Genomic DNA, 25,249 nt, shown 5'->3' on the forward strand with positions numbered 1-25,249 from the left:
GTGATTTTGGGGTCCGTCGCTATGCCGCTGTGGTGGTCGAGTGATGATCTCGCATGGAAAAGACACAGGTTCGTGCCCCACCGTCGCCACAGTGGTGGTCGGCTGAAGTTGGTTTTCTGTGGCTGCCAACTTCGAGGTGTGTATGCGAGCCGATCTCCCCTTAAAAAGTCTCGTCACAGAGAGCAACAATCCTACAACGGCACAATTATTCGAATTACATTTCACTCGTAGTTCGAAAAACTGATAGCATATGGCAGCACACGGTAACAAGTACAGCACAGAAACAATCCTCACGTTTGGTTCACAACTCATACACGTACGTTTTCCAGCATGACCCATGTCTTCGACCCAGGGCCGTAACTAGGCTGGGCAACCGCCCCGAGCCGAATGGGGGGGTGCCCACAAAAAATGCGCACTTACTTTGCATAATAATAACCCTTTGAAGGGGGCCTCCAAGAAAAGGTCTGCCCAGGGCGCGAGAATGCACGCTACGGTTCTGCTTCGACCACCTGCTAAAATCTATTTATTGAGACAGCGGCGGGCCATGATCTGGTTAAGAAGAGGAGGATTCCGTCACTATGGCCACACTCGGTCACCACAGCGGCATCCAAGAAGGAGGTTGAAAAAAATTACTCAATTCTACTCGTAATTCATAGCCCCAATGTGGCATCCCCCCCATGGGCATCCAATGTGACTGCTATCTTCATGGTCATTTTTTACTTAAGGCGAAAAAAAAAAATCAAACGCTGCAGTTCGAGTCACTTGTAAATTTTTTGGAAAGGAAAAAAGCTTCGGTCCAGCTCGGATTCGAACCCAAACCTACAGAGGTAATGGGACGTTGCGCTAACCACTCACCTACCATATCCTGCACCAGGTACTCTTATGTCTTACATTCATAAGAGATGGCAACAAGAATAAAAAGTTTGTTTTGTAAACTTCAACCCGGTGCTTTTGTTTTTGTCTTTCTGTCCGTATTTGTTTTTAAATTATTCCGTCCGTTAAGAAATGAGATCCGTCCAGCTGTGGGATGCAAAAATACATGACAAAGATAATTCACCTCAGTGGTAAAACGAAACAATATTCATTGTTTAATTGATCATTTTCATTTATGCGTTTCAACTGTCAAACGAAATAAAATATATGACATTATGTCGCTATCCACTTGTTTATGCAAGATATACAGAAACCTCGATATTGTGTAGATTCTTGTGTTTTTTGAGATGTTAATTTTAGGAAGGAAAAAAAACACATTGCTGCCTCGATTGGGAACCGAACCCTTTTTTTTGCAGGACGTGTGCTTTTATCACTAAGCTATAGAGGAAATATTGGTTTCCTTTCCTTGGAGCGTATATATGCCAAACGGGGCTCCAGTTTTCTTTATATCTTGTAGAAATAAAAAAAACCGTTATTTTTTCCTACTCTAAGTCTATAATTAGCTATGCAGTAGTTTTAATTGAACTTATATAGAAAAATTTTAAATAAAAATTCTCAGATCAATTGCACTGAACAGCAAATTTTGACAAAGTCTCTGTGTTTGAAACAAAAATAGTCATTTCTTAATGTAATTCAGTGTGTTGAACATGAATTTGGCCATAAAAAAAAGCTGGATTGGCCATGGTTTTCTCTGAAATTGCACATTTAATACACAAATAATTAACACAATGCAATACATTGAATCACTACATAAGTATGTAGGAAACAAAATAAATATATGAAAAAAACTCAAATATATACAGGGGTCTGTCCAGCCAGAATTTGGACCCATCACAAAATTCCAGATCTGAAAAACTGACCCTTCACAAAATTTTGAGATTAAAAAAATGGACCCTTCACAAAATAAAAATTGATGAAACCATAAATTTGGCATTTCATGTCTTTTGTAATCAATTAACTAGATTATTTTGCTTCCCACAAAATTACTTATTTTTACAAAATTAATGACCATTTTCACAAAAATAAGGAAAATCTTCATAAAAACAGTACCCTACAAAAAAAATCTGGACAGATTCCTGATGTAGAAACTTCACCAATATAGAGATGCGCACACATAACATTAAAATACATAAAAATTCAACACAGATACATAGAAACACAACAAAAATATATAGAAATGCAAATGTATTACAGCATAATAGTTCATTTATTGGGATCTGACATGTAGTTTGTTTTGCTTTGTGCTTCTACTGGACATAAGAAACATCTCTTGCAATTAGCCAACAGTAGTCATCCAGCATCGAGGTTGACATTTTCCCTAGTAACGCTGTTCTATAGTCCTTACCTTCTTTTCACAATACAGTGTAACTCTCGTAAAGCACTTTCTTACCATATAATAATGCAAGGCTGTAGCGGGAGGGGGGGACTTGGGGGTCTGGTCCCCAAAATGTAGGAAAATAACCAAAAAAGGGAAAAAGATGGCCGAATCTATTGTTCTATTACTTTGGTCCCCCCCCCCAAACAAAATTTCTGGCTACGGACCTGCAATAATGCTCGTAAAGCACTTTTTCACCATACAATAATGCTCATAAAGCGCTTTTCAACTGTTAATAGAGTAATATCTCAAAAAGAGCCAATAAAACTTTTTCCTTGGTGATATTCGTGCTCAGCAAGTCAGGGTTGGCAGGTTTTGATGTTTTGATGATTTAACCATGGTTTAAACCAGTGGTGTGCAAACCATGGGTCGCAAGAGATCCTCCCAAATAAAAACTTCCAAATAAGAAATTCACTTTTATTTAAAAATATCTCAAAACTAAAGAATATCTTTATTCAGCTGAACTAATTACCAAGGCCGCATGTGGTAATGCAGCCCTGGTAATAACTAGATGCTTGGTCACCCACGGCAAGCGTGCATTTTGATGCCCCTTGTAATGTCCAAGGAGAGGTTTCAGAAAGAAATTTGTGCCCCCTCGGGTCTAGCGTCTGGGACACAAGTCCCGCCTTCTCCCCCCTAGTTGTGTCCCTGCTAGTTACCATGTATCATACAAAGTAATTTTATCAAATTCTACTAGTACAATAATCACTATATCGGCTCCGTCATGCCAGAATTATGAATGTGCAATGTCCTTGTGGAAAAAAGGTGGGAAATGATGTTTGAATGTTTACTCTGCCCATGTTACTCTACGGAAGTTATTTTTTTTAAATGTTTTGTAAGTGTGTTTCAAGAGGGATACACATTCGCATTTCCGGCATAACTTAGATAGCAAAACAAGGTATCTAAGCAGCTGATAAAAAAGAGGAAAATTCGTACATTTGTGCTTCTGGCATGTGGCGGACAATATAAAGTTAATAATTTTACAGGATGACTTAGAGAGAATCACCCGATTTCTCAAAATTATATATTTCTCAAAAATTAAAAACACAGAATAGAATGATAAGTAATATCTGAATGTACAGGGAAAAATGTATACATTTTATGAACAATTTTTGTTAATGGTCGATTTCCAGTGTAGCATCATTTTTAAATCAGATGATTCTTTCTTAATCACCCTATATACGAAAATCAAGGACCATACACCTCACTACACTTCCATCTCACATAAGGGACACTAAGTACATCAAAAAACAAAGTAAATATTTACATGATATTGAAAAAGTTGATTGGAAGTCAAAATCACCTAATTAAAATCAAAACAAACGTTCCGAAAAGTGCTTTTGGGACAGCACATTTACTGGGAAAAAATCGGAATGTTCCAGAAAACCGGGACATATGATCAGCCTATGTAGGGGTCAGCAATAAATTTTTTGGTCAAAAGGGAGTCGCACTTCAAAAAGTTTGCATACCACTGATTTAAACTGTCAAATCAAAAACCTCAAATATTGCTTTTCAATATAAAAATATCCATTGGAAATACACACATTAATTGCTTGTAATGTTTATTACATATCTTGAATTGGAATAAATTTGATTTGAATTTGAAAAAAATGTTTAAAGTCACTATGTTATACAAAGAATAAATGTTTCATATGATTGTAAAATAACTTTCTACTCTCTACAGAATTATTTTGGACAATATATATATATATATGTTTTTTTTCCCTTATAAAATATACAATTTGAATAAAGTAGGCCTATAGCATAAATACTGAAGAAAAACTATGGAATGATTTGATATTCTTCAAGATGATTCGTGACCTTCTAAACTTTCTTCAATTGCTTACATATGTGCTTAAATATAAACATCTGCTGTACTTTTTTTTATAACAGGTGTTTAAAAAGTTCTTTTACGCCTTATATGCAACATTATTTTCTGTTATTAAATTATCCAGATAATCACTGATATTTAAAACAATACCCTTGTTGTGCATAACATTACAATATATCTAGTAGTCGAAATATTAAATTGTTGTCCATTAATTTGGCAGTGCTATGTTTATGATATGCTCAAGAAACTCCAGTAACTTATTGCTAGTGCAAAGGTAAGAATAACCAAGTTTGACTATGATATGGTATACTATTTCACCGCACACCAACTCCGGTCATATATCGCTATACGGCAATTTCCAACCAGTGAAGTTGGGTGGGAAATGAAGGTGCCATCTATTGTGGTCACCCAAGGCTTGGTAGGTAATGAACTTATTTCTGATGTGCTTTGCCCAGATCGGTGATTCCCAACATGGGGCCCACACCCTACTACGAGGCGATTTGAGTTTTCTATGAAGGCTTGGAAGCTTTCGAACTCCCTTCGTTTTTATATCAGTTCAAGTTTTTAATTTTTATACAGTTTCTTGATGACTTTTTTATTTTTCTCTTTAAGTGTATGGGGTTTGACCCGGGGGATCTTAATGTTTTGTGTTCCATGGAAAATTTTTGTCAATTAGATTAAGTCTATGGATTTCTGTGCCAATAAAATTAAGAAAAATGAACGCTAGGAAATCCTTTAAAAAATAATACTCTGTGTATAACAATATGCAAAAGTAAAAATCACTAAGTTTGACTGTGATATGGTATATTTATTAACATTATAATTCAAGTTTTGCAATTGAAGTTCTATCTTAGATGTCCAAAACAATGCTTTGGGTATCAAGTTCCGCCAGCTCTGCTTTGATTGAAAATACTCTTTAAAAAACTCTGGATTTATACAACCTAAGCTAAGAAATTTTTAGGTGAGAATAAATGAGTTTAATATTGGTGTGTTGATAGATGCTGCAAAAGAATTTTTACTATGGAACAAAATTTTGGGCAGATCAGAATATTTAAAATATCAAAATAGAGATTATTTTACACTCAATAATGATATGGTAATTCAAAATATAAAACACTTTATTTAAAAACTTTATTATAAAACACTTATTTTGTATAACATGTCCCGCTTTTACGAGATATAGTGTCTCCCACCCATTTTTCACAGCTATCTCCTTGTGTCCATAAAAATGCTGATTTTTACAACTTTTTGAGAAATTTTTTTTTTGTGTTTTAATCGCAAATCTTGTACATGCATTGATAGAACTTGATTTTATGTACAATATGTTGTGCTGCGACATTGGAACCTGAACGCTCGGGGTGCTGTCCCCCCCCCCCCCAATAATTCATGAATATAGGTCTGGAAACACCTAAGTTTTTATCTTTTGCTCCCAACACAAGATGGAGTTGATGTCAACTTTCGCTTTTCTTTTCTTGAGTATTTCTTATTACTATTATGTCTCTCTCCCTCTCTCAGGGGAGAAATGTGTAAGAGTGTATGTCACAACTCTCCAGTGGGAGGTTGTCTGATGTCCCCTGCGTGTTATTGCACACATTATTGAATCACCCTTCTTAAAGAATTAAAATTTGTTGAGTTTAAAAACACAGGTGTGTGTTTGAGTTCATGGTATTGACCAAGGTCATTCCCAAAAAAAGTGTACAAACTGTTTCTGAGATTTTGCAATTTTTTTTTCAAAATTTCAGAGCACTCTGGTGGTAATTTTAATTTTTTTTTAGCTCTTCATTTAATTATCTGTCATACAGTGTTTCTTAATTTGTTTCAGATGGTATCTAATTTTTTTTTTAAATCACTGTTTGTAACAAAACGTCAAAAACTGGCTGTCCCAGCTACAAAAAAGTTTTAAACGAAGAGACTTGGTGCAAACCTGGAATTTTTTTCAGAAAACTTGGAATCACATTTTATATGTGTTTAATAGATGAATAAAACTGACAATAAAATTTTGAGAATTTTTTTTTTCTTATGAAAAACTATTTTTTTGTTTGTGTCCCGAAATTTTTACTATTTTAAAATGTTCACTCTGTTACGGTCATTTGGGAAACATATTTTTATACCAGATTAAATCTGATAACACTTTTGAGCTCATTGAAAGGTTTACTTTTAATGCTTGATCAACAATTTTGGATTTGATTTTTGCAAAATGACTTAATATTCATTTTGTCTTTAGTACCAGATTTTTCTCTGTCAGATGTCCACTCTGTTACGTCATTATCATAAATAATAAAGTTTTTGTTTTCATCTATCAGCATCTAGTGATAGCACATAGAGATATGCTTCAAAATATAATAAAAGTTTTCACAAATCATTTAAATTTATAATGAAAAAAAAATAATTTAGGCTAATTTGTCCACTCTGTTACGTCTTTCAAAAACTCAACCAACGCAACAGAATGGAAACTATGATTTAAAGTAAAGTTTTCTTAGTTAAGAGGTTTTGAAGTTTTAAGTTAAATTTAATAAGTTATCTATTCAATTTAAACCCTGTACCACATTCACCCCATCATGTTATTTTTTCAGTGAAATATGAAAATTAAATAGTACAGATCGTCAAAATCACTGCCAGGCACAGATCCAGGGAGATGTGGCATAAGAGGCATTTTAGTATGAATAAAGGTCATTATATGACAATACATCCTGTATTTTATGGGACAGAACAATTATTTCCCTATATTATTTTTGTTTCCTGGCTCTATCTCCCTCGTTCCAAATCTCACTGGATATATTCTGGATCACTAATGTGACAGACATAAACGCGAGATTTACACCAACATCAAATTACCATTCAATTTCAACAAAAAATTTTGAAGTAAAAAAAAAATCATCCTGATGATATAATATACAGTTGAGCAAGACCATTGTCCTCTCTGACCAGATTTTAAACATTTTACCAGACCAAAATTGAAACTATGAGGGGTGGGGGCGTGTTTTTAGAATTTGCTAATGAGGTGAACGTTTTTCAAATGGTATACAGGAGTCTCTGGGTCACCTATCATATTTCGCCCTGTTATGTCTTTAGTACCAGATTTTTCAAGTATGTCTTCATACCTGAGTGCTGTATGTTGCGGAATATGAGAAGCTAATTTCGTTCTGCTCAGTGTCACCGAATTTGGAGCATGGACCTTCATCTATTTGGGCTCATTTGGAACCAATTTTGAAAGTGATGAAAGAAGAACATGAAATAAATGTAGTCAAGTTTTTTCCTGATGGACCTTGTACTCAGTACAAACAAAATAAAAATTTGTACTTATTGGACAAATATGTCTCAAAATATTTCAAGTGGTGTACTTGGAATTTTGAAGCAAACCATGTCAAAGGAGCAGTTGATGGTGTTGGTGCTGTATTGAAAAAGACAGCTGATAGATTGGTTGCATGTGGGAATGACATCAGATGCCACTCAGTTTTTCACAATTCTCAATGATGCCACCAATGTAAAATTGTACGAAATCAAATGAAGAAATAAAAGGTATAAAAAAAATTATCTCGAATGATATACCTGTGCTGAAAGGCACTATGGCAGTCCACTAAATAGTAGCAACTGGCAATGGATTGCTGCAATACAGAGATGTCTCTTGCTTTTGTGAAAGAAATGCTAATCTCTGTGAATGCTACGGAAAGAAAACTTACTCTTGCAAAGAAGTATAAAACTGGAAGTTCCACAACCGATTTCAGAGTTTAAATCTCTGGAAAATGGCGTTCAAGAAAATAGTGAAAACTATGCTATCGACTCCGACCGAAACAGCAATGAAGAAATGTCAACCAGACTAATTAAAGCAGGTGTTCATATGCTCGTGAAATTTGAATCTGGTGGTGTATATAAGTCTTCATACAGATACGTTGTTGTAGCCCAAAATCACATGGAAGATGATGGGTAGGTCAAAGTTATGTGCCTCAAAACTAGGAAGCTGTTCAGAGCTGATGACAAAGATATCTCTTACATCCACTTTGACCAGATTTTAAAAATTTTGCCAGAGCCAAAATTCAAACCACGAGGGGGGGGCATGTGTTTTATGAATTTCCTCATAGTGTGGATGTTTTTCAGATGTCATAGAAGAGTCTGTGGGATACTTTTCATAATGTCTATATAATTGTTGAAAAAATAAGTGTATTTAGAATAATTGTGATTGGTTGTGCTTACTCTAACATTTCTGTCCACTCTGTTACAATGGTGTCTACTCTGTTATGGGAAGAATTTTTGCAGTTCACAGGCAAAAAAATTAAAAAGCACTTCAAACTAAGATGTTAAATTATAAGTTATCAACCCATTGTCTGCCAGAAATAAAAAAAATTTATTTTAAGTAGCTGAAAAAATTTAAAAAATAAACTTTTTTATGTACTATTTCGAAAAAATCATGAAAAAAGATCAAAACGACAGAAAAAACAGTTGAAATTTATTTTAATTACTTTTTTTTCAGCCTATGTGTAAGAAATAAGCTGATTTCATTATTTTAAGGGGTAAAAACAGCAGAAATAATATTTATTTTTTTACAGCGATATTTGTTTTTGTAACAGAGTGGACAAAATCCATCATTTTCAGTCGTAAAACCCAAAAAATAAAATATTATTGCACAATAAAAATGAAAAATATTTATGAAATATTAAACTTCAAATCATTGGCTGTAATTTGAGATCAATTTTATTTTGAAAATTCAACTTTGAATTTTTTATCTCAAAAATGTGGAATGTACACTTTTTTTTGGGAATGACCCATGTACAATTGATGCATAGGGACACCCTTGAATTTTGTACTTATGAGATGTCCAGCAACCCCGCCTCCCCTTCCGATCCCTAATTCTTTCTTTACGCTTTAATTTACAAATTAAAAACAAAACCAAAACATCTTTAATGAAAATTATCTTCAAGGCTGTCGCAATTGATCCAGTATGTTCTGTGCCTAGGAGCCTATGGGGCTACTAAGACAGCCCTGCTTATCCCATAACTTTCTTTCAATGTGTTTTTGTTTGAATAAAATTATATAATAAAATTTATTAAAAAGGTAGTGATATAATTTCATCCCATTTTAATGAAAATTATGGAGACACTGAAATTTGTACACATTCCCTTATCAACAGAAGGTCAATGAGTAAGAATTTGAGCTATTTTTTTTAAATACTGAAAGCCATTTACTTCGTAACTTTCTTCGATAAAGAATTCATAGAGATATTGGTAATTAAATCTATTCATTTTTATACCACTTTGCGTGTGAAAAAATATCTAAATCTTGCAAGTTAGGTGCCAGTTTATTCTATAGAAATTCCACAGAGGAAATTATTATTTTTTTTCTAATACCATCAAAAATGATGAATTCTTGATTCATGCATATGATTGATTTGATTCAAAAAATTGAAACTTGGAAATACTATTGAAATTTAGGACTATAGATATGTACAGTCTTCTATCACAGCGAACAGATCTAGAAACCATGACAATAATAATAAATAAAACTGAAGCAAACGGTTGACATTTTATTTCAAAATTCTTAAGCGGTGCTGGCATAAAGTTTTCTTACCTGAGAATGTTACTGAGAAGTGTGCTAACCAACTGCATTCAATAAATTGCTGCAGCAATGGTGAAAGTCAGGTTTCCATTAATTTTTTTCTGAACTATGGTGATGCCAGGCCCTACAATGCCCTCAGAACTTAATATTTTGGTGAAATGACCTTATGGTAAATATGATATCCAAATGTACCAATAATATTTAATGGAATGGTTGACACACTCTGAACAGCTGAATAGCTGCAGAATTCTTTCAGGAAGTGGTTTGAAAAATTGTAAGTAAAAGCGCAATGATCAGTGATGACATATGCTGCAGGGCCATTTCAACACATGAACCCAACCCGGGAGAAAACACCCCTAAAATTTTTCACCCATTGCCCATTGGTTAGATAAATGCAGTTCAGTGAAAAAACGAAACCGAAGATATTTGCTCCAATACATTTTATTATGTTAATCATTTTGTTTAAGTTGATTTAAAAAAATAAAAGATGGCTCCCAGCTGTAACCTGGAATAAATGTGAATTTTTCAAGTTTGTGTGTGTGTGTGTGAAAAAATAATTTATTTCCCAATCTCTTCGCAGAGCACCAAGAAATCATTAGTGGAGCACAGTTTGGGAACCCCATCTCTATACAAATCTACAATTTCATACCAATCCTTGCCAGATTTTGTCTGTACAAACAGGCCCCAACTTAAATGATAGTTTTTTTGCCCGAGTGGTGTGGTGGTAAGATGCTCGTCTACCACTGTGAAGGTTGCTGTCACGGTCCCGGGTTCGAATCCGAGGGAGGAATACAGATAAGATATTTTCCCTAATGCGAACTTGAGGCGACCACCAATAGACAACGCCTTCATTTCCAACCCATCTCATTAATGGCAGTAAATTGTGATATAGCAATATGGCCAGAGTTGATGTTTGGTAAAGGAACTTAAACGATAGGCTAATTTAAAAAGTTGTCAGAGCTGGGTAAAGGCCTGATAGGGTCAAAAAACTTTCCAGCAACAATGACTTTTGGAGTGTTTACTTTCATTACCTTGGTTCCCAAACAATGGTTTGTCACTTTTTAATGCTCCCAGTATATGAAGAACATCCAGGCAGTGCCACGTAGCCTATTACTGCTAGTTTGATATAGAATGGCAGGTTCGTAAATTTTTTCTAAAGTTGAACAAAATTTATTTGAATTAAAAAAAGCCATGAGAAAAAAAAAATTTCGGGGGGGGGGGGAACCTTCTTCCTCATCCCTATCCTGATGGTGAGCATTGCCACTATGGGAGGCTTGGTTCCAAGGTTGGGAAATGTATGCATATGCACACTTTTCACCTGAAAGTGGATGAAATGGTAAACAGTAAATTGTCCAGTGACGGTAGGCCGGAGTTGTGATTGGTTTAAGAAAAAGGGACAGATGGTATCACTGCACTATATTTTGTCAAATATGTTAAAAGTTCCAGCGCAAAACTGATTTAATGTGCAGCAACATTGCAATTCAGCTAGAGAAACAATGAGATTACAGAACCTAGACATCTGCTCTATGACAAGCTTTATTAAAATATTGCTCCATTCTGTAATCTTTATCAATTATTTTAGAAAAAAAACTGTTACAAAGTAGTTTCCTCAATATTTCTTAGAAGAAACTAAACAATAGCAGCTTTTTAAAACATTTGTAACTGCACCTCATAAAATTCAGTGCAGTTCTAGAATGTACTAAATAACAGTTATTGTTTATAAGGTAAGTGTGGTTTTTTCATTTAAATCTGGTGAGAGAATTTTAAATAAAAAGGTAAATTGGTGAATTTTTTGTTTATTTTTTAACTTTATAAAGAAACAATAATTGAAAAAGAGAAGATGAAATAATGGGAAAATTATAAGGTCATATTTTTTTTATTTTAACGTCATATTTTCACATTTTTTAGGCTATAAATGCTTTCATATTTTCCAGATTGTTAGGTCATAAAAATCTGAGCCCTACTTATAACGAAGTACACCTATAATAAAATTTCAACTGGTTTTCATGCACAAAGTTTTCAGAATTCCTTTGTAATCTTACGTAAATCTTATCTGTAAATTTACCTTTCTACAATGCTTAGCTGCAACTGATAATGCCCCCTTTTTTCTTTCAAAGTCATGGCAATTAGGGCATTTTTGAGTACTGTATAATCCTCTTTGGTTCCCTACCCCCCCTTTTTTGTCAGGTCCTATTTTGCCTGCAGAAAACCTTATTAGAAAGAAAAAAAATGAAGGGGTTTTTATTCTTAACAATCTAACAACTGCAGGAAACCTAATTAGAAAGAAAAAAATGAAGGTTTTTATTCTCAACAATCTAACAATACCTTTAATGCACTTGTGCCACTTGGTAGCTGACGTTGGTTGTGGTGGTGTTATCATGTGCAAGTTAATTTTTGAGAATGTCCAAGCGACAAAATTCTGTTTGTTTTAACAAACGTTAATTGCTGGTTTTTTTTATAGAAGAAACTGTGTTTTTTTTCTTTCAGTGTATATGATGTTGCTTTAAAGCCAGATGAGCCTGTTATGCTTGTGGCTGCTGGCACTAAAGTGCTTGTGTATGATACAGTCGAAGGAAGACTCATTCAAACTCTGAAAGGACATAATGATTTTGTTTATTGCCTCTGCTACGCTAGAGATGGACAGCGCTTTGCCTCAGGATCTGCAGATAAGCAAGTTATTATATGGACATCTAAGCTAGAAGGAATTTTACGATACTCGTATGTGTATATTCAATGATTTTTAAGAGTTTTTAATTAAAAATTTAATTTAAAATTATCAAATAATTATGATTTAGTTTTCTCTGGCAGTAATTTTTTTTATCACAACTTTTAGAATACAGTAAAACCTCGTTAAGTTGTCACCCTGGTTAAGTCGCCGTTTTTCTTCAGGCTTGTTCAGCTTTCATAGACAACAATGTTATTAAACCCTCGTTTACTCGTCACTAATTTCGGTTAACTCATCACCATGAAAAAAGTTTGAGATAGAGGAACAGATAATTTCAATGGCTTCCTTTAAAAAAATCGCTTGTTAATATCATTGCCATACGCTTAAAAGTCACCATAAAAGCCTTATGTACCAAAACGGAACAGTTTCAAGTAACGAAAGTTACGTTGGGGAAGTTCATTTGCCGACTAAAGGTTTTGAAACATTTAGGACTGTTCGAGCAAGACCTGATTTCTTCATGGGCCCCCGCTAATTTAGGGCCCCAAATTTAAACAAATTATCCTTATTGAAAACCCAGACATTTTTTCCAAAGTAAGTTGAGGTCTTCTAATGTGTGCTTTTCCCTACCCCGGGCCCTCCACAAGTCCTTCAAAGTGGACCCTGCGTTCGAGATCACCTTGTAGTTAGTAGATGAAAGATTACCTTGATAAATTTTACCAAGATTACCTTGTAGTTCTTTCATGAACTATTGATAAAGAATTAAACACTAAAATCAAATTTCATGTATGTATAAAATTGATGTGCAGTCGTACTGTTGTGAAGAAAAGCTGACTATTCTAACAGTTGCTCCGATTAGTCTAAATTAAAAATCACTAGTATAAATAAAAGTGTACCAGAGTATATTTTAACACGATAAGTTAAGTAATAAGAGCTCTAAAAGAGTAAAAATTTCAATTTTTTTTCTTCTGCAATCTATAAACTTTCTTAATGTTGTAATTTTAATTCATATTTTAATAAATGCTATATTATTTTGGATTTATACGATTTTCATAATACTGCACATTAAAACTGACAGCACTTTGTTCAAGTCATCACTCCGCTTAAGCCGTCATAATTTTTCGATAACATGAGGTGACGACTTATCAAGGTTTTATTGTAATTGTATGACATTTCCTCTCTTGTTATATTTATTTTGTTAGCCACCATGATGCTATTCAGTGCCTTGCATATAACCCTTCATCACATCAACTTACTAGCTGTGCATGTTCAGATTTCGGTCTCTGGTCCCCAGAACAAAAAAGTGTTACAAAGCATCGGACAAATGGAAGAATCACATGTTGTAACTGGACAAACGATGGATTACTATTGGCCTTGGGTCTCTCAACTGGTTATATTTCTGTTAGAGGAAGAGTAAGTTTTAAGTTAAGAAATAATTTTTGTTATAAAATTTTCTAGTAATCAATCAACTGAATCGGTTATTCAGTTAATTGAATCAATAACTTATATAGCCAAAAAACTTTTTGTTTTCATTCACTTTTTTTTATTTCAAAGTAAAATTAAAATCTGATTGTGTCTGTAGAATGGTGAAGAAAAAATGAAAATTGAGAGACCTGGAGGTATATTATCACCTGTATGGGCCCTGTGCTGGATCCCAGATAAGTGAGTGTTTTGGAAACATGGTTGAGCATCTCAAAAACACTGATGCATGAATTTTATCGGCTTTAATTAGTATTTGGAGTATAATGTTTTTTAGAGTTCCTCTCTATAGAATGAAATATTGCTAATAAAATAAATATAGTGATATAATAAATAAAGTGTAAGCTTGCTATAGAATGATACTCAATATAATGATAAATCCCTTACAATGATATTTTTTCAAATTTTGTTTGGAATTGCATATTTGTCTAATGTTAAACTCTTGTTGATACTACCATACCCTTTACTACTATGAATCCCTGTATAATGATATTTTCTGAAGAAAATTTGAAACCACTACAATGATATTTTTTTGCATCTTGTTCAAAACAACCTTCAATATATCATCAACTCATCACCTGTTTTTTGTTCCTTCAAGGACAGCTAATAACATTAGTATTTTGTATCACCCGAAAGCACTAATTAAGCTGCTTGTATCAGTACTTTGTATCACTACCTAACAGCATATATTTGATGATGCATGATAATAATGCTCCTGCTCAAATAACGATAATCCCTCTACAATGATATTTTTTCTTGATTCACAGAATATCATTAATGAAAATTTAACTGTATATGAAATATACAAGACTTTTAAATATTAATTGATATGAAATACAAAAATTGCTGTTCTTTTGCCTGAATTTGCAAATAGTTCATGCACTCAGGGTCGTCATTACACATAGCTCACCCGGGCACATCATGTTAATAAGATTTGATACCACAATTTCTGACAGTAGGTATGAAAATTGTGTGTGGTAAGTAGGTACTTCAAGTTAGGTAAGGACTTCCAGAACATCACTAATTTTGCTGTTAAGATGATCTTGTACGCAGTTCATGTTTTAAACATAATGATTGAGCAATGCCTATTTCTCAGTAAAAAAATTAGCAAATTTTTCTCTTCTGCTGCTCAAATCATTATGTTAAGTATGATTCATGCTTACACTTTTTTTTTTATGTTCTATGAGAAGAGACGATAATGGAGATTCCATTCTAGCTGTCACTGACTGGAGTCAGACATTGTCTTTTTATAACTGCAATGGCAAACAAGTGAGAAACTAAAATTTTATTCACTTTCTTTACACTGTTTTTTTGTGTTTATACAAAATTTTCTGTTGTGGACTTTGTACTATTGTCAGTAAGTATTCTGATACAGATGAAATGAAAGAGTTAGTTATATCAAGTCAATTATAGATAGATTATGTTGAAATTATGGATGAATCTTTTCAGTGCTTCTTATATACGATATTGTCCTACAAAATTTGTAGACACATTATTTAAATTTTCAGATAGGTAAAGAACGATCACTGGGTTTCGATGCTTTAAAGATCACATGCCTTACCAAAGGAAGCTATATTCTTATATGTGGCTCAAATAGACAAGTGTCTCTATACACAAAAGAGGGCATATTGATTGGTCCAGTTGCTGAACAACAAGCATGGGTATGGTGCTGTGCAACAAAGGCAGACAAAAATTTTGTGGTAAGATTTTGTTTTGTTAAATTTTTTACATTTTTTTATAGAAAATATTTTTGTATTGCTTATTTTGGTTTTTGTGTTTAAGACAATATAAACCAACTACTTAACCTTTGTGATTCTTATGAAGCGATTGTAAAAATGATCATCTATGCAAGCCCAAAACAAAAAACTCTATATTTTTTAATAATACAGTTTGTTAGCTCACGAATAATAGTGGACTGTATTTGAATGATTTTGGCTCATGAAAGCAGAAACAGGCACACTTAGATAATTAACATTTTAATTATAAATGTAAACGTAAGGAATAATGGTTCTTGGAGGAACGCTACAGACACATGCACACATCCAAGGAGGCCGTTTCAAGGATTAACATCGCATAACAGCTCGAAAAGTGCTGTGAAAGACTGCCTTCTTTGGATATTTTTGTTTTCATAATGCCATATGCATTAAATACTTCCTTATTTCATTTGTGAAACTTTTTAGTGTTCTGTTAGGCCACACACAAATGAGAGGATGTTGCAGGGTTGTACACATGACATTAAAAGTAATAAACCTAATGATTATACATAATTGTTGGTTATTATGCATAATATCTGACCATTTTGTTTAGTTTGATAAATTTGAAATCCTGTCATAGTGAAGGGTTTAAAAAAACCCTTAATACTTAGTAAAAAAAAACCTTCATGGTAAAATGAAAGTATCGACTAAATTCCATATTTATGGCTTCCGCGGTTTCGCCTCAGCATGATTTTTCTATATCACCTTTATTTATCTCTATATTTTTTTCTCTATATAACCCCCTTATGACCCTCTTAGGGGTCAAATTTCAAAAAGTCCCTTCTTAGTTTTTACATCATGAAATAAAACTACAGATCAAATTTCATAATTATAGCTCAAGCAGTTTCGTCTCAGCATGATTTTTCTTTCAAATTTTGAAAAAACCCTTTCTTAGTGGGTCTTTACTTCATAAAATGAAACTACTGACCAAAACTCATATTCATAACTTCAACTGTTTCGGCTCGGCAATGATGAATCAGTCAGGACATGTCATCATATATATATAGATGTATTTATATTATCATATTGCATAAGTAAGAATTTTGTGATTGCATAAATCTTCTAATGAGAGTTTGTTCTCAGTACACTCTGTGTATTTTGCTTTCAACTAACAATAAGTATTTTCAAATAACAATGAATGTTCACAGTATGCAAACCACTGTTAAAACTTTTTTCATTCCACAAAAAATGACTTAATTTTCCTACTCTAATGTATTAATCTGTACATGTTATTCCAGTATGAAGTACATATTTCTTAAAATATTTCACATATATACGATATGCATTATTGTGTACATAAAAAAATATTTGATAAATAAAATTTATTTGGTTTTCAGGCTCTTGGTTGCCAAGATGGAACTGTTGCATATCATGAAGTAGGGTTTTCAACTGTGCATAGTCTATACAAAGAGCGTTATGCATTTAGAGAAAGTATAACTGATGTTGTAATTCAACATCTGATAACAGAGGAAAAAGGTAAAATTCATAATTTTTTTGGCTAAAATAATAAGTTGCAACTGCCCTACTTCACCCACATTAGCTGGTATGCCAGGGAAAGAGACCAGCATGCTGGGAATATCCATACTTCCAGCATGCCAGGAAATTTGAGCCACTGATTTCAAATAATTTTTAAATATCTGGAGAATCGATTGATTTGGCTGATTTGCATCTTGTCTTTTCTCTACATTTTAGGATTCTCTCTGTTTTATGAAATGTATTCATATAGTTTAAGCTTTGTGTTTACTTTTGCTATCATAAATCTTGACTTTTTAAAAATGTTGGATGCCAAGTATATTTGTTTGTGTAGATCATATGAGTTAAGATTCTCTCTGTGCTCTTCTGAAACCTTGAATTAGCCTGTGTGGTCCTCCTCTAAGAATCCAAGTAGAGGAAGCTCAAAACCTGGAAAGCCCAAAAACCTGATCTGAAGCATGAGCTATCTATTTTCTTTTTTACTTATTAAGATCAGTTTTTAAATATGAATTTCCATTGATACTTAAATTATTTCCTCATTGAATATGACATTTCATTAATACTTAAATTATTTCCTCATTGAATATAAGATTTCATTAATTCTGAGAAATGATTTTTCATCAAATATGAATTTTCATAAATCACGATTGCTCCCTTAAAAAATCAAATCGCCCTCCCCCTTAAAAATCATATTGCCCCCATTTGAGGCTTGGGCCGTGCTTTGGGAATCACGGCACTAGCCCAAGTGAGATAACCAATTGATCACTAGCCTAATATGATTTTAGAAATTAGATTATTTGTACTGTAATCAATGAAATTACATATTCATTTCTATTCTAATTTCTTATTCATTAACCATGTTGTTGCACCCTTCTTATTCTTTCATTACAGTTAGAATAAAATGCAGGGATTTTGTTAAAAAAATTGCAATTTACAAACATCGCCTCGCTGTAAGTATTTTTATTTTTCTTACACTTACTACATTAATTTAACAATTTATTTATACAGAAAATTTAATTTACAAATACACACAAATCATTTTACCGTTTGTAGTTTACCAAAAAGGAAATAGGAAAAAAATAATAATCCTTGTTATTTGCACAATAAACATGGCTTTGATATCTTTTGTTTTTCTGGGTTTTGCATTTTCTATGCTCTGCAGTATATTTCAATAGTTTTATACAATAGCAATGTTAATAGTAAACTATTATAATTCAGGTTCAGATTCCAGAAAGAATTGTCATCTATGAATTAGCAAAAGGAGATTTCAGTGATATGCATTATAAAGTGAGAGAGAAAATCAATCAAAAAGTGGAATGCACACTTTTGGTTGTGTGTTCAGATCATATTGTTTTATGTCAGGTAATTGATGTTTTTGCTATTATATGCTATTTAAAGAAAACTAAACCATGCATTTCCCTTATGAATGGTGAAATATGAGTAAGCTTAAGCAGAAAAAGATCTATTTTTCATTTTTATATTCATCAGTTTATTTTCCTCCTTCTATAATTTTATTGATGTTGCTGCCGAGTGATATTTTAATGTCTAAAACACAGTGTCGATGGGAGATGTGAATCTGCATTTTACACCTACCATTGATGATGAGAGAAAAAAGATATAGGGTTATTTATTAATTTTATTTTTATTTATTTATTATTTATTTTTTTTTTAAGGAGAAACGCTTGCAGTGTATGTCATTCCAAGGTGTAAGGGAAAGAGAGTGGAACATGGAGTCTGCCATTCGATACATTAAAGTGACTGGCGGACCTGCTGGTAGTGAATGCCTTTTACTTGGGTTAAGAGATGGACAAGTAAGTATTTTGATGCCAGCCAGTAAATCTCTTTAAAAAGTCTCGCCACAGAGAGAAACAGACCTAGTTTTAACTACTTGAGTATTTATGTGCAATGATATTCATAAACTTGTAATTTCATTAACTTCTTGAAATTAATATGACAAATCTTTCACAGGTTATGCAAATCTTCCTAGACAACCAGTTTCCTCTACCAGTTTTACAAGTTCCTTCTGCTGTCAGGTGTTTAGATATAAGTGCGGAGCGTAAAAAGTTAGCTGTTGTTGATGATAGTGGCACGTGTCTAGTATACAATATTCAAACCAAAGAGTTACTTTTTCAGGTAATTTTCCTTTCTTTTAAAAATACCAGAATTTAAGTTTCATTTTGTTATTGACAGAAAAGTGAGCTTTTATAGGTACTCTAACCTTGTTGGTAGCATGAATTTGATATCTGGAATTTATACAAGAAACTTAAGTTTCAAGGTTTTCAATATAACTATGATTTCATGTGTTTTTGTTCAAGGCTTTTTGTATTTTATAGGAACCTAATGCCAACAGTGTGGCTTGGAATAGTCTTAATGAAGATATGCTGTGTTTCTCTGGTGGTGGATTTCTAAACATCAAAGCTGGAAATTTTCCAGTTTTGCAGCAAAAACTTCAAGTAAGATCATAGTGTGACCATTGAAAGATGGCAGCTGATACTATCATGTAAAGAGAGAATTCATTCTCCAGTAGAGAGGTGGAGGGGAAAAAATCCTCCAGGGTTCGCATACGCCAACAACCCTGGATATGATTCGCAGCCAAGTAGTTCTGGTCATGACATATTTTTTGTAGCAAAACATGTGTATTTATGTCTCAAATTCGAATAAGTAAATTTTTATTATTTTTTTAAATAATGAGCTTCAAAATTCCATCTCAGGCAAAAACTCTTGATTTAAAATAGAGTAAGCTTATTTAAAAAAAAAGTGAAGTTCTTTGAAGAGGAAGCAGGAGAAAAGTACAGGGGAATTAGATTTCTGCTTTGCCCCAGGGCTGCAGAACACTGTGGGTGCTTGCACCTTCAGCTCTGATGCCACAGCACCATGAGCTATTAGCTGTGTTAGGAAGCTGTCAATCACACATTCCTGTTCAATCCTGTTATAGTAGAGTATTACATCATCTTTCTCTGAAATCATTATTGCTTGATAAAAATGCCAATGCTTGTATCATGAATTTGTTTCATTCATCAATGCTTATATTCTTGTGGAGTAAGTTTTTTTTTTTCAATATCTATGTGTTTCTCACAATTACACTAATGTATTTTTCAAGGGTTTTGTTGTAGGATTTTGTGGATGTAGGATATTTTGCTTGCATTTCAACACCATGACAACTATGGATGTTCCTCAGTCTGCAGCAATGTACCAATACATTGAGAAAAAAATGTTTTCGTAAGTGAAATTTTTTAATTAAAATATAAACTAAATTGAAAATTTTAATTTATTTCAATTAGGAATCAAATGCTATGCATGTGTACATCATTATTTTATTTTAGGGAAGCATATGAAGTAGCATGTTTAGGAGTTACTGATGCTGACTGGAAATTTCTTGGAATATCTGCGTTGGAAAATTTGAACCCGAAGATTGCTCGACAATCATTTATAAGAAATAGAGATTTTAAAATGCTGAAACTCATCCATTCCTTTGAGGTAATTATTTCACAAAAACATACTATATTTTGAGGCTTTAAAACTGGAAATTGAAAATTTACTTTTGAGGAAAAATAACATTATTTTATTAATTACATTATAATTAAAGAGAGTATAACTTAATTTTTTAAAATAATAAATTAATATATAAATGAAGCTATTTTAAATTTAAAACCAATATATAGAGCAGTGTTTTTATTTTATATATGCTTCCATGCTTCCTTAACAGATAAACATACTCATACAAATATATGATACACAATTTAAATTATTATCTGTTTCAACTTTTTGACTCAAACTTTTGGAAAAGGATACCATTCCAAACATCAAATTTACATAATTTATGCAGATTGTGAAAAATATGCCGCAGGCATACTGTCAGCCATGAACTTTAGGATAATTATTGACAGAAATGGAAATAATTGAGTTGGCTATGACCATTTCAGAGTGAACATTTACATGATTTGTTTATTGCTGTTTCTAAGGATTCAGCAGATGCAGCGAGTCCACAAGAAATGGATTTCAATTTTTTGAAATGTGATTGCATGACCATTTGCAATTTTTTTTTTCGAATGTCCACAGCATTATTCCTGGAAGGCAGGAAAATGCATTGTAAGAATTAGGAAGAGTACAGGCGTTCTAATAGGAAACATGTACAGTATTGGCTCTATTAAAAAAAAGTTTGAAGAACTGCACTCAATACATTATTGACTTTGCTTAGATATAGAAACCAATCTGCAGAACAAATGATATAGACAAAAAAACCTCTACTAATAGGAAACGTGTGCAGTATTGGTTCTTTTAAAACCCAATTCAATGCATTATTTACTTTGCCTTGATATATAACGCAATTAACATAACAAATGGAAAGATATTTTCAAAAACGGTTTAAAATTACTTTTATTGAAAAAATACCATAAAAATAAAATTGTAAAAGTACCCAAGATTATATCTACCCTATGCCAATTATAGCTTTTCAAGGTATTTATTATATGACTTTTTAAAAATTCAATTTTGTGGGGGTTTCTCCCCTCAAGAATGATTCGTTTACAACAATTCTGAAATGCATTGGAAAATTCCATTGAATTATTTTAATATTTTGTATAGGTCTTTGTGGAAGGGTTCATTTTCAAAGAAGTTTCAGTTGTGTGACTAACTTGCATTTATACAACATAATGACATGACCTCTGAACATTGTATTAGGGTTTCACTGTAGTTCTTATTTAGAAATTATGGTGATGTATATATATTTTTTTCTTTTCACATAGGAGAATAAGAAAGGTGATACTGATTTCTTATTTCTTGGTGATGTTCATGCTTATCTTGGAAGATTTCAGGATGCTGCTACATTATACAAAAAAAGCGGACATGAAAGCAAAGCAATGGCCATGTATACTGATCTTCGAATGTTTGATTTAGCTCAAGTGAGAAGCCTTTCTGAAATTTTTTTATTTGAGTTAGATGAGTTGGAAAAAAAAAACTATTTCTGAAGAGACAAAAAGAAAAAAAAACCACACAGAACAACAAAGATATGGGACAAACATTTTTGTTGGTGTCTTTTTATGAAACAATAACAAATTACCAAAATGTGTTTCATAAGCTCTATGTGAAACATCATAGTGACCATGATGATTTTATGTATCATTTATGAAAAATGTGATTTATTAGTATTATTTAATACATATAGTAAGAGAGATGCAAATTTACTCATATAATTTCATTTCAGATGTTCTTTTATTTTGGGAATACACATATTCTAATTTTATTGGATTTAATGGATTTAATTTAATGGATTTCTGATTTTTATAAAAAAAAAAAGCTAGTTTTTTTTACATTAAAGCATGTACTAGCTTGTTTTTTGTTACTATTTTAATTAGTTTTTATTTTTTGGTAGTAAATTTTATTCCTCTATGTTTTAATTAATATTCATTTAATATGAGTAATTATTTAATAGCTCTTTTGTTGTTATTTAGTCATAAGTTTATCATTTGCAGCTCCTATTTTAGCATGGGACCTATGTTGTTTTAATTATTCATTTGTCGTGATCATCTGATAATACAACATCATGCATTAAGCTATGTGAGTGTTTATTCATTTTTTTAAATCATGCTACCCAGGAGTTTCTCGGTTCTGAAGATGTTCAAGATAAACGAGTATTAATCAAAAAGAAAGCTGACTGGGCAAAAAACATTAATGAGCCAAAAGCAGCTGCTGAGATGTATCTATCGGTTGGTGAAGTTCAGAAAGCCATTGAAATCGTTGGAGAACATGGTTGGATAGACATGTAAGTAAATCCTAGTTTATTACTTTAAAAATTAAAATATATATTTTTCATTCATTTATTTTCGTAATTCAGTTCGGAAAATAAGTATGTTTCATTGATGTTTCTCATTATTTCTCAGGCTTGTTGATATAGGTCAGAAATTAGATAAAGCTGATCATACATCCTTGTCAATGGTTGCTGATCACATGAGAAAGTATGGCCAGTATCAGTATGCTGCTGCTGTGTACAGAAAAATGGGAAACATCCAAGAACTTGTAAAGCTAAACATTGAAGCCAAAAACTGGGACGAAGTAATTTCTTGAAAATTTTATTGCAATTTTACTTTCAAATTTTATTGTACCTCATTTTTCTGCACTTTGTGAAGCTCATGAGAGCATAAATATATGCATAAATAATTTTATTTATGTCTACATAATTGTAAATAAGAAAAACAAAGCAAAAAGAATGTTCCCCATTTTATAAGTTTTGCATGTATGTGTTTTTCTTAATATGATATCATATGTATAAAAATATTAATTTTATGTTTTTTGGATTAACTGAATTTAATACTGAATAGAAATACAGTTGGCCTCCATATTCACGTTCGTAATTGATGTAGTACCATATCACTAAACACCTATGTCCTTAATTATTTGACATTATTTGAATGAACCTATGTCCGAAAATTTCATTTTTCCGAAAATCAAATATGAATTATTCTTAAAGTCCAATATCATCTTCACTAATTATATTTGAATAACAACAATGACATTGTTATAGAAAGAGACAGTGTTTTAGAAATCTTTATTTTTCATTTGTTTGATTTGCATATGTTTACTTGTACCACAGACACACATAAAATATAATTTTTGCTTTAAATAGGCTTTTGCTTTAGCACAACAGCATCCAGCCTTCAGGGAAGAAGTTTATGTGCCTTATGCCAATTGGCTTGCTGAAAATGATCGCTTTGTGGAAGCTCAGTCAGGCAAGTTTTGTCTTCTTTATCCTAAAATTTGATAACAGGAACAGCAAATTTTAGTTCTTGAGAATTTTCAGAAATATCTCAGCAACATGCTTTATTCTGGAAAAGAAAACATAATTACGGTGAACAAGAAGTAAATAAATAAATAAATGTATATATATACTGGTGCATAGCAAATAGGGAGTATGGCATTTTACTGGCGAACCGCTGATCCTAGAGTCATACTTCAATTAGAAAAAGTTTCCAAATTACTTCCAATTATAAAAAGCTTCCAAATAATGTGTAGTACCCAGATATGTCATTCATGTTTCAAGGGGTGGGATAGTTATTAAAATAAAAAAATTAACTTTTTATACAGTCCCGGTGTGCCCTAAACCCAATGGATGAGATAAGGAAGCTGTTAGTGATGAAAACTGCTGTGATATAGATTCCTACTGAAACCTAAGGCTTGTATGGTATCTGCCATTTTTGGAGATTGGTCACAGTTTGTACCGGAAGTCCAATGTTATTCCCAGTCTTATGACAGCATGGAGGGGGAAAGGTTAAATAACTATTATTTCGGCAATCAAAGGAATAAAATATGAAATTTGAAAATAATATTATTCGAATCAGAATCGAAGAAAATTGAACTCAATATCAGCTAAAAGGTAGGGCACAGTATATTTTCATTTAATTCCAAAAAAATCTAATACCCTATACAGCCAAAGACAGTGACTTATTTAGGGGGGGGGGGGCGCTAAGCGGTCTATAGCCAGGGCAGCAAATTTGCAATTTTGGAGGTCAAGAACAGTAAATTCTAACGTGAGTGAAAAGGGCAGAAATATTTGAATAGTCCATGGGTGGCAAAGCCAATCTGCCTCTGGCGTATGATATGCAATTATTTTTGTTAACTAACTTCGCTCACACACAGACCCATTTTTAATCAAACCATATTTACAGCTTTTCCGCCCACCATAGCATCAATTATACTTTGACCACGTGTTTTTTTTTTATTTATTTTTTTAATATTCTGTAGATCAGTGTTTTCAAACCACTGTGGCGGCTACTCTGAACTTCCACTATCTTCTTGTGCATTTTCTGAGCTTCCGTAGCTCACAGCAAAGCCATAGTGATGGGGAACTTGGGGTCTGCCCCCCCAAAAGATGAGAAAATGACTGCTATATCACCCCCCCCCCTTCAAGCCAAAAACATGAATGTGCAAATTTTCACTTTTTTTTCATCAGCTGGTTTGATCCCTTATATAGCTGTCTAAGTTTTGCCAGAATTGTCAATGTGCATCCCAATCAAACACATGCTACAAAACATTTTAGGAAAATAACTTCCATAGAGTAACATGGGTAGAGTAAACATCAAAATGTCATTTCCCATGCTAGTATTTCTAGAATTACTAGTCATGCCCCTCTGAAAAAAATTTCTGGCTATGATTCTGCCTCTCAGAATATGCCTCACATGCTTTATTTCTCAACATTG

The 25,249-nt window shown here is 32.8% G+C and overlaps 1 protein-coding gene across 2 annotated transcripts in view; it reads left to right on the forward strand.

Moving 5' to 3' along the window:
- Nucleotides 1-918: 918 nt before the first annotated feature.
- The window catches only part of Oseg1 (intraflagellar transport protein Oseg1), a 34,053-nt gene continuing 9,722 nt past the window's right edge, over nt 919-25,249 (forward strand). The window contains exons 1-18 of one of the 2 annotated variants that reach the window (XM_089238981.1): nt 919-1,064; nt 12,177-12,407; nt 13,554-13,764; nt 13,934-14,013; nt 15,021-15,099; nt 15,339-15,530; nt 16,922-17,060; nt 17,949-18,007; nt 18,276-18,419; nt 18,731-18,868; nt 19,026-19,190; nt 19,391-19,510; nt 20,158-20,276; nt 20,381-20,534; nt 21,803-21,958; nt 22,652-22,818; nt 22,937-23,108; nt 23,680-23,782. In XM_089238981.1, the coding sequence (XP_089095107.1) occupies nt 1,006-1,064; nt 12,177-12,407; nt 13,554-13,764; nt 13,934-14,013; nt 15,021-15,099; nt 15,339-15,530; nt 16,922-17,060; nt 17,949-18,007; nt 18,276-18,419; nt 18,731-18,868; nt 19,026-19,190; nt 19,391-19,510; nt 20,158-20,276; nt 20,381-20,534; nt 21,803-21,958; nt 22,652-22,818; nt 22,937-23,108; nt 23,680-23,782 (2,488 nt within the window). In that variant the 5' untranslated portion in view covers nt 919-1,005. Of the gene's footprint in view, nt 1,065-12,176; nt 12,408-13,553; nt 13,765-13,933; nt 14,014-15,017; nt 15,100-15,338; nt 15,531-16,921; nt 17,061-17,948; nt 18,008-18,275; nt 18,420-18,730; nt 18,869-19,025; nt 19,191-19,390; nt 19,511-20,157; nt 20,277-20,380; nt 20,535-21,802; nt 21,959-22,651; nt 22,819-22,936; nt 23,109-23,679; nt 23,783-25,249 lie in introns of both variants that reach the window. The other variant, XM_089238980.1, reaches the window with a different exon arrangement.

Source organism: Pholcus phalangioides, unplaced genomic scaffold (assembly GCF_987345545.1).
Source record: "Pholcus phalangioides strain wild (caught in Gottingen) unplaced genomic scaffold, Ppha-v1.0 ptg000011l_1, whole genome shotgun sequence".
NCBI classification, from domain to species: domain Eukaryota; kingdom Metazoa; phylum Arthropoda; class Arachnida; order Araneae; family Pholcidae; genus Pholcus; species Pholcus phalangioides.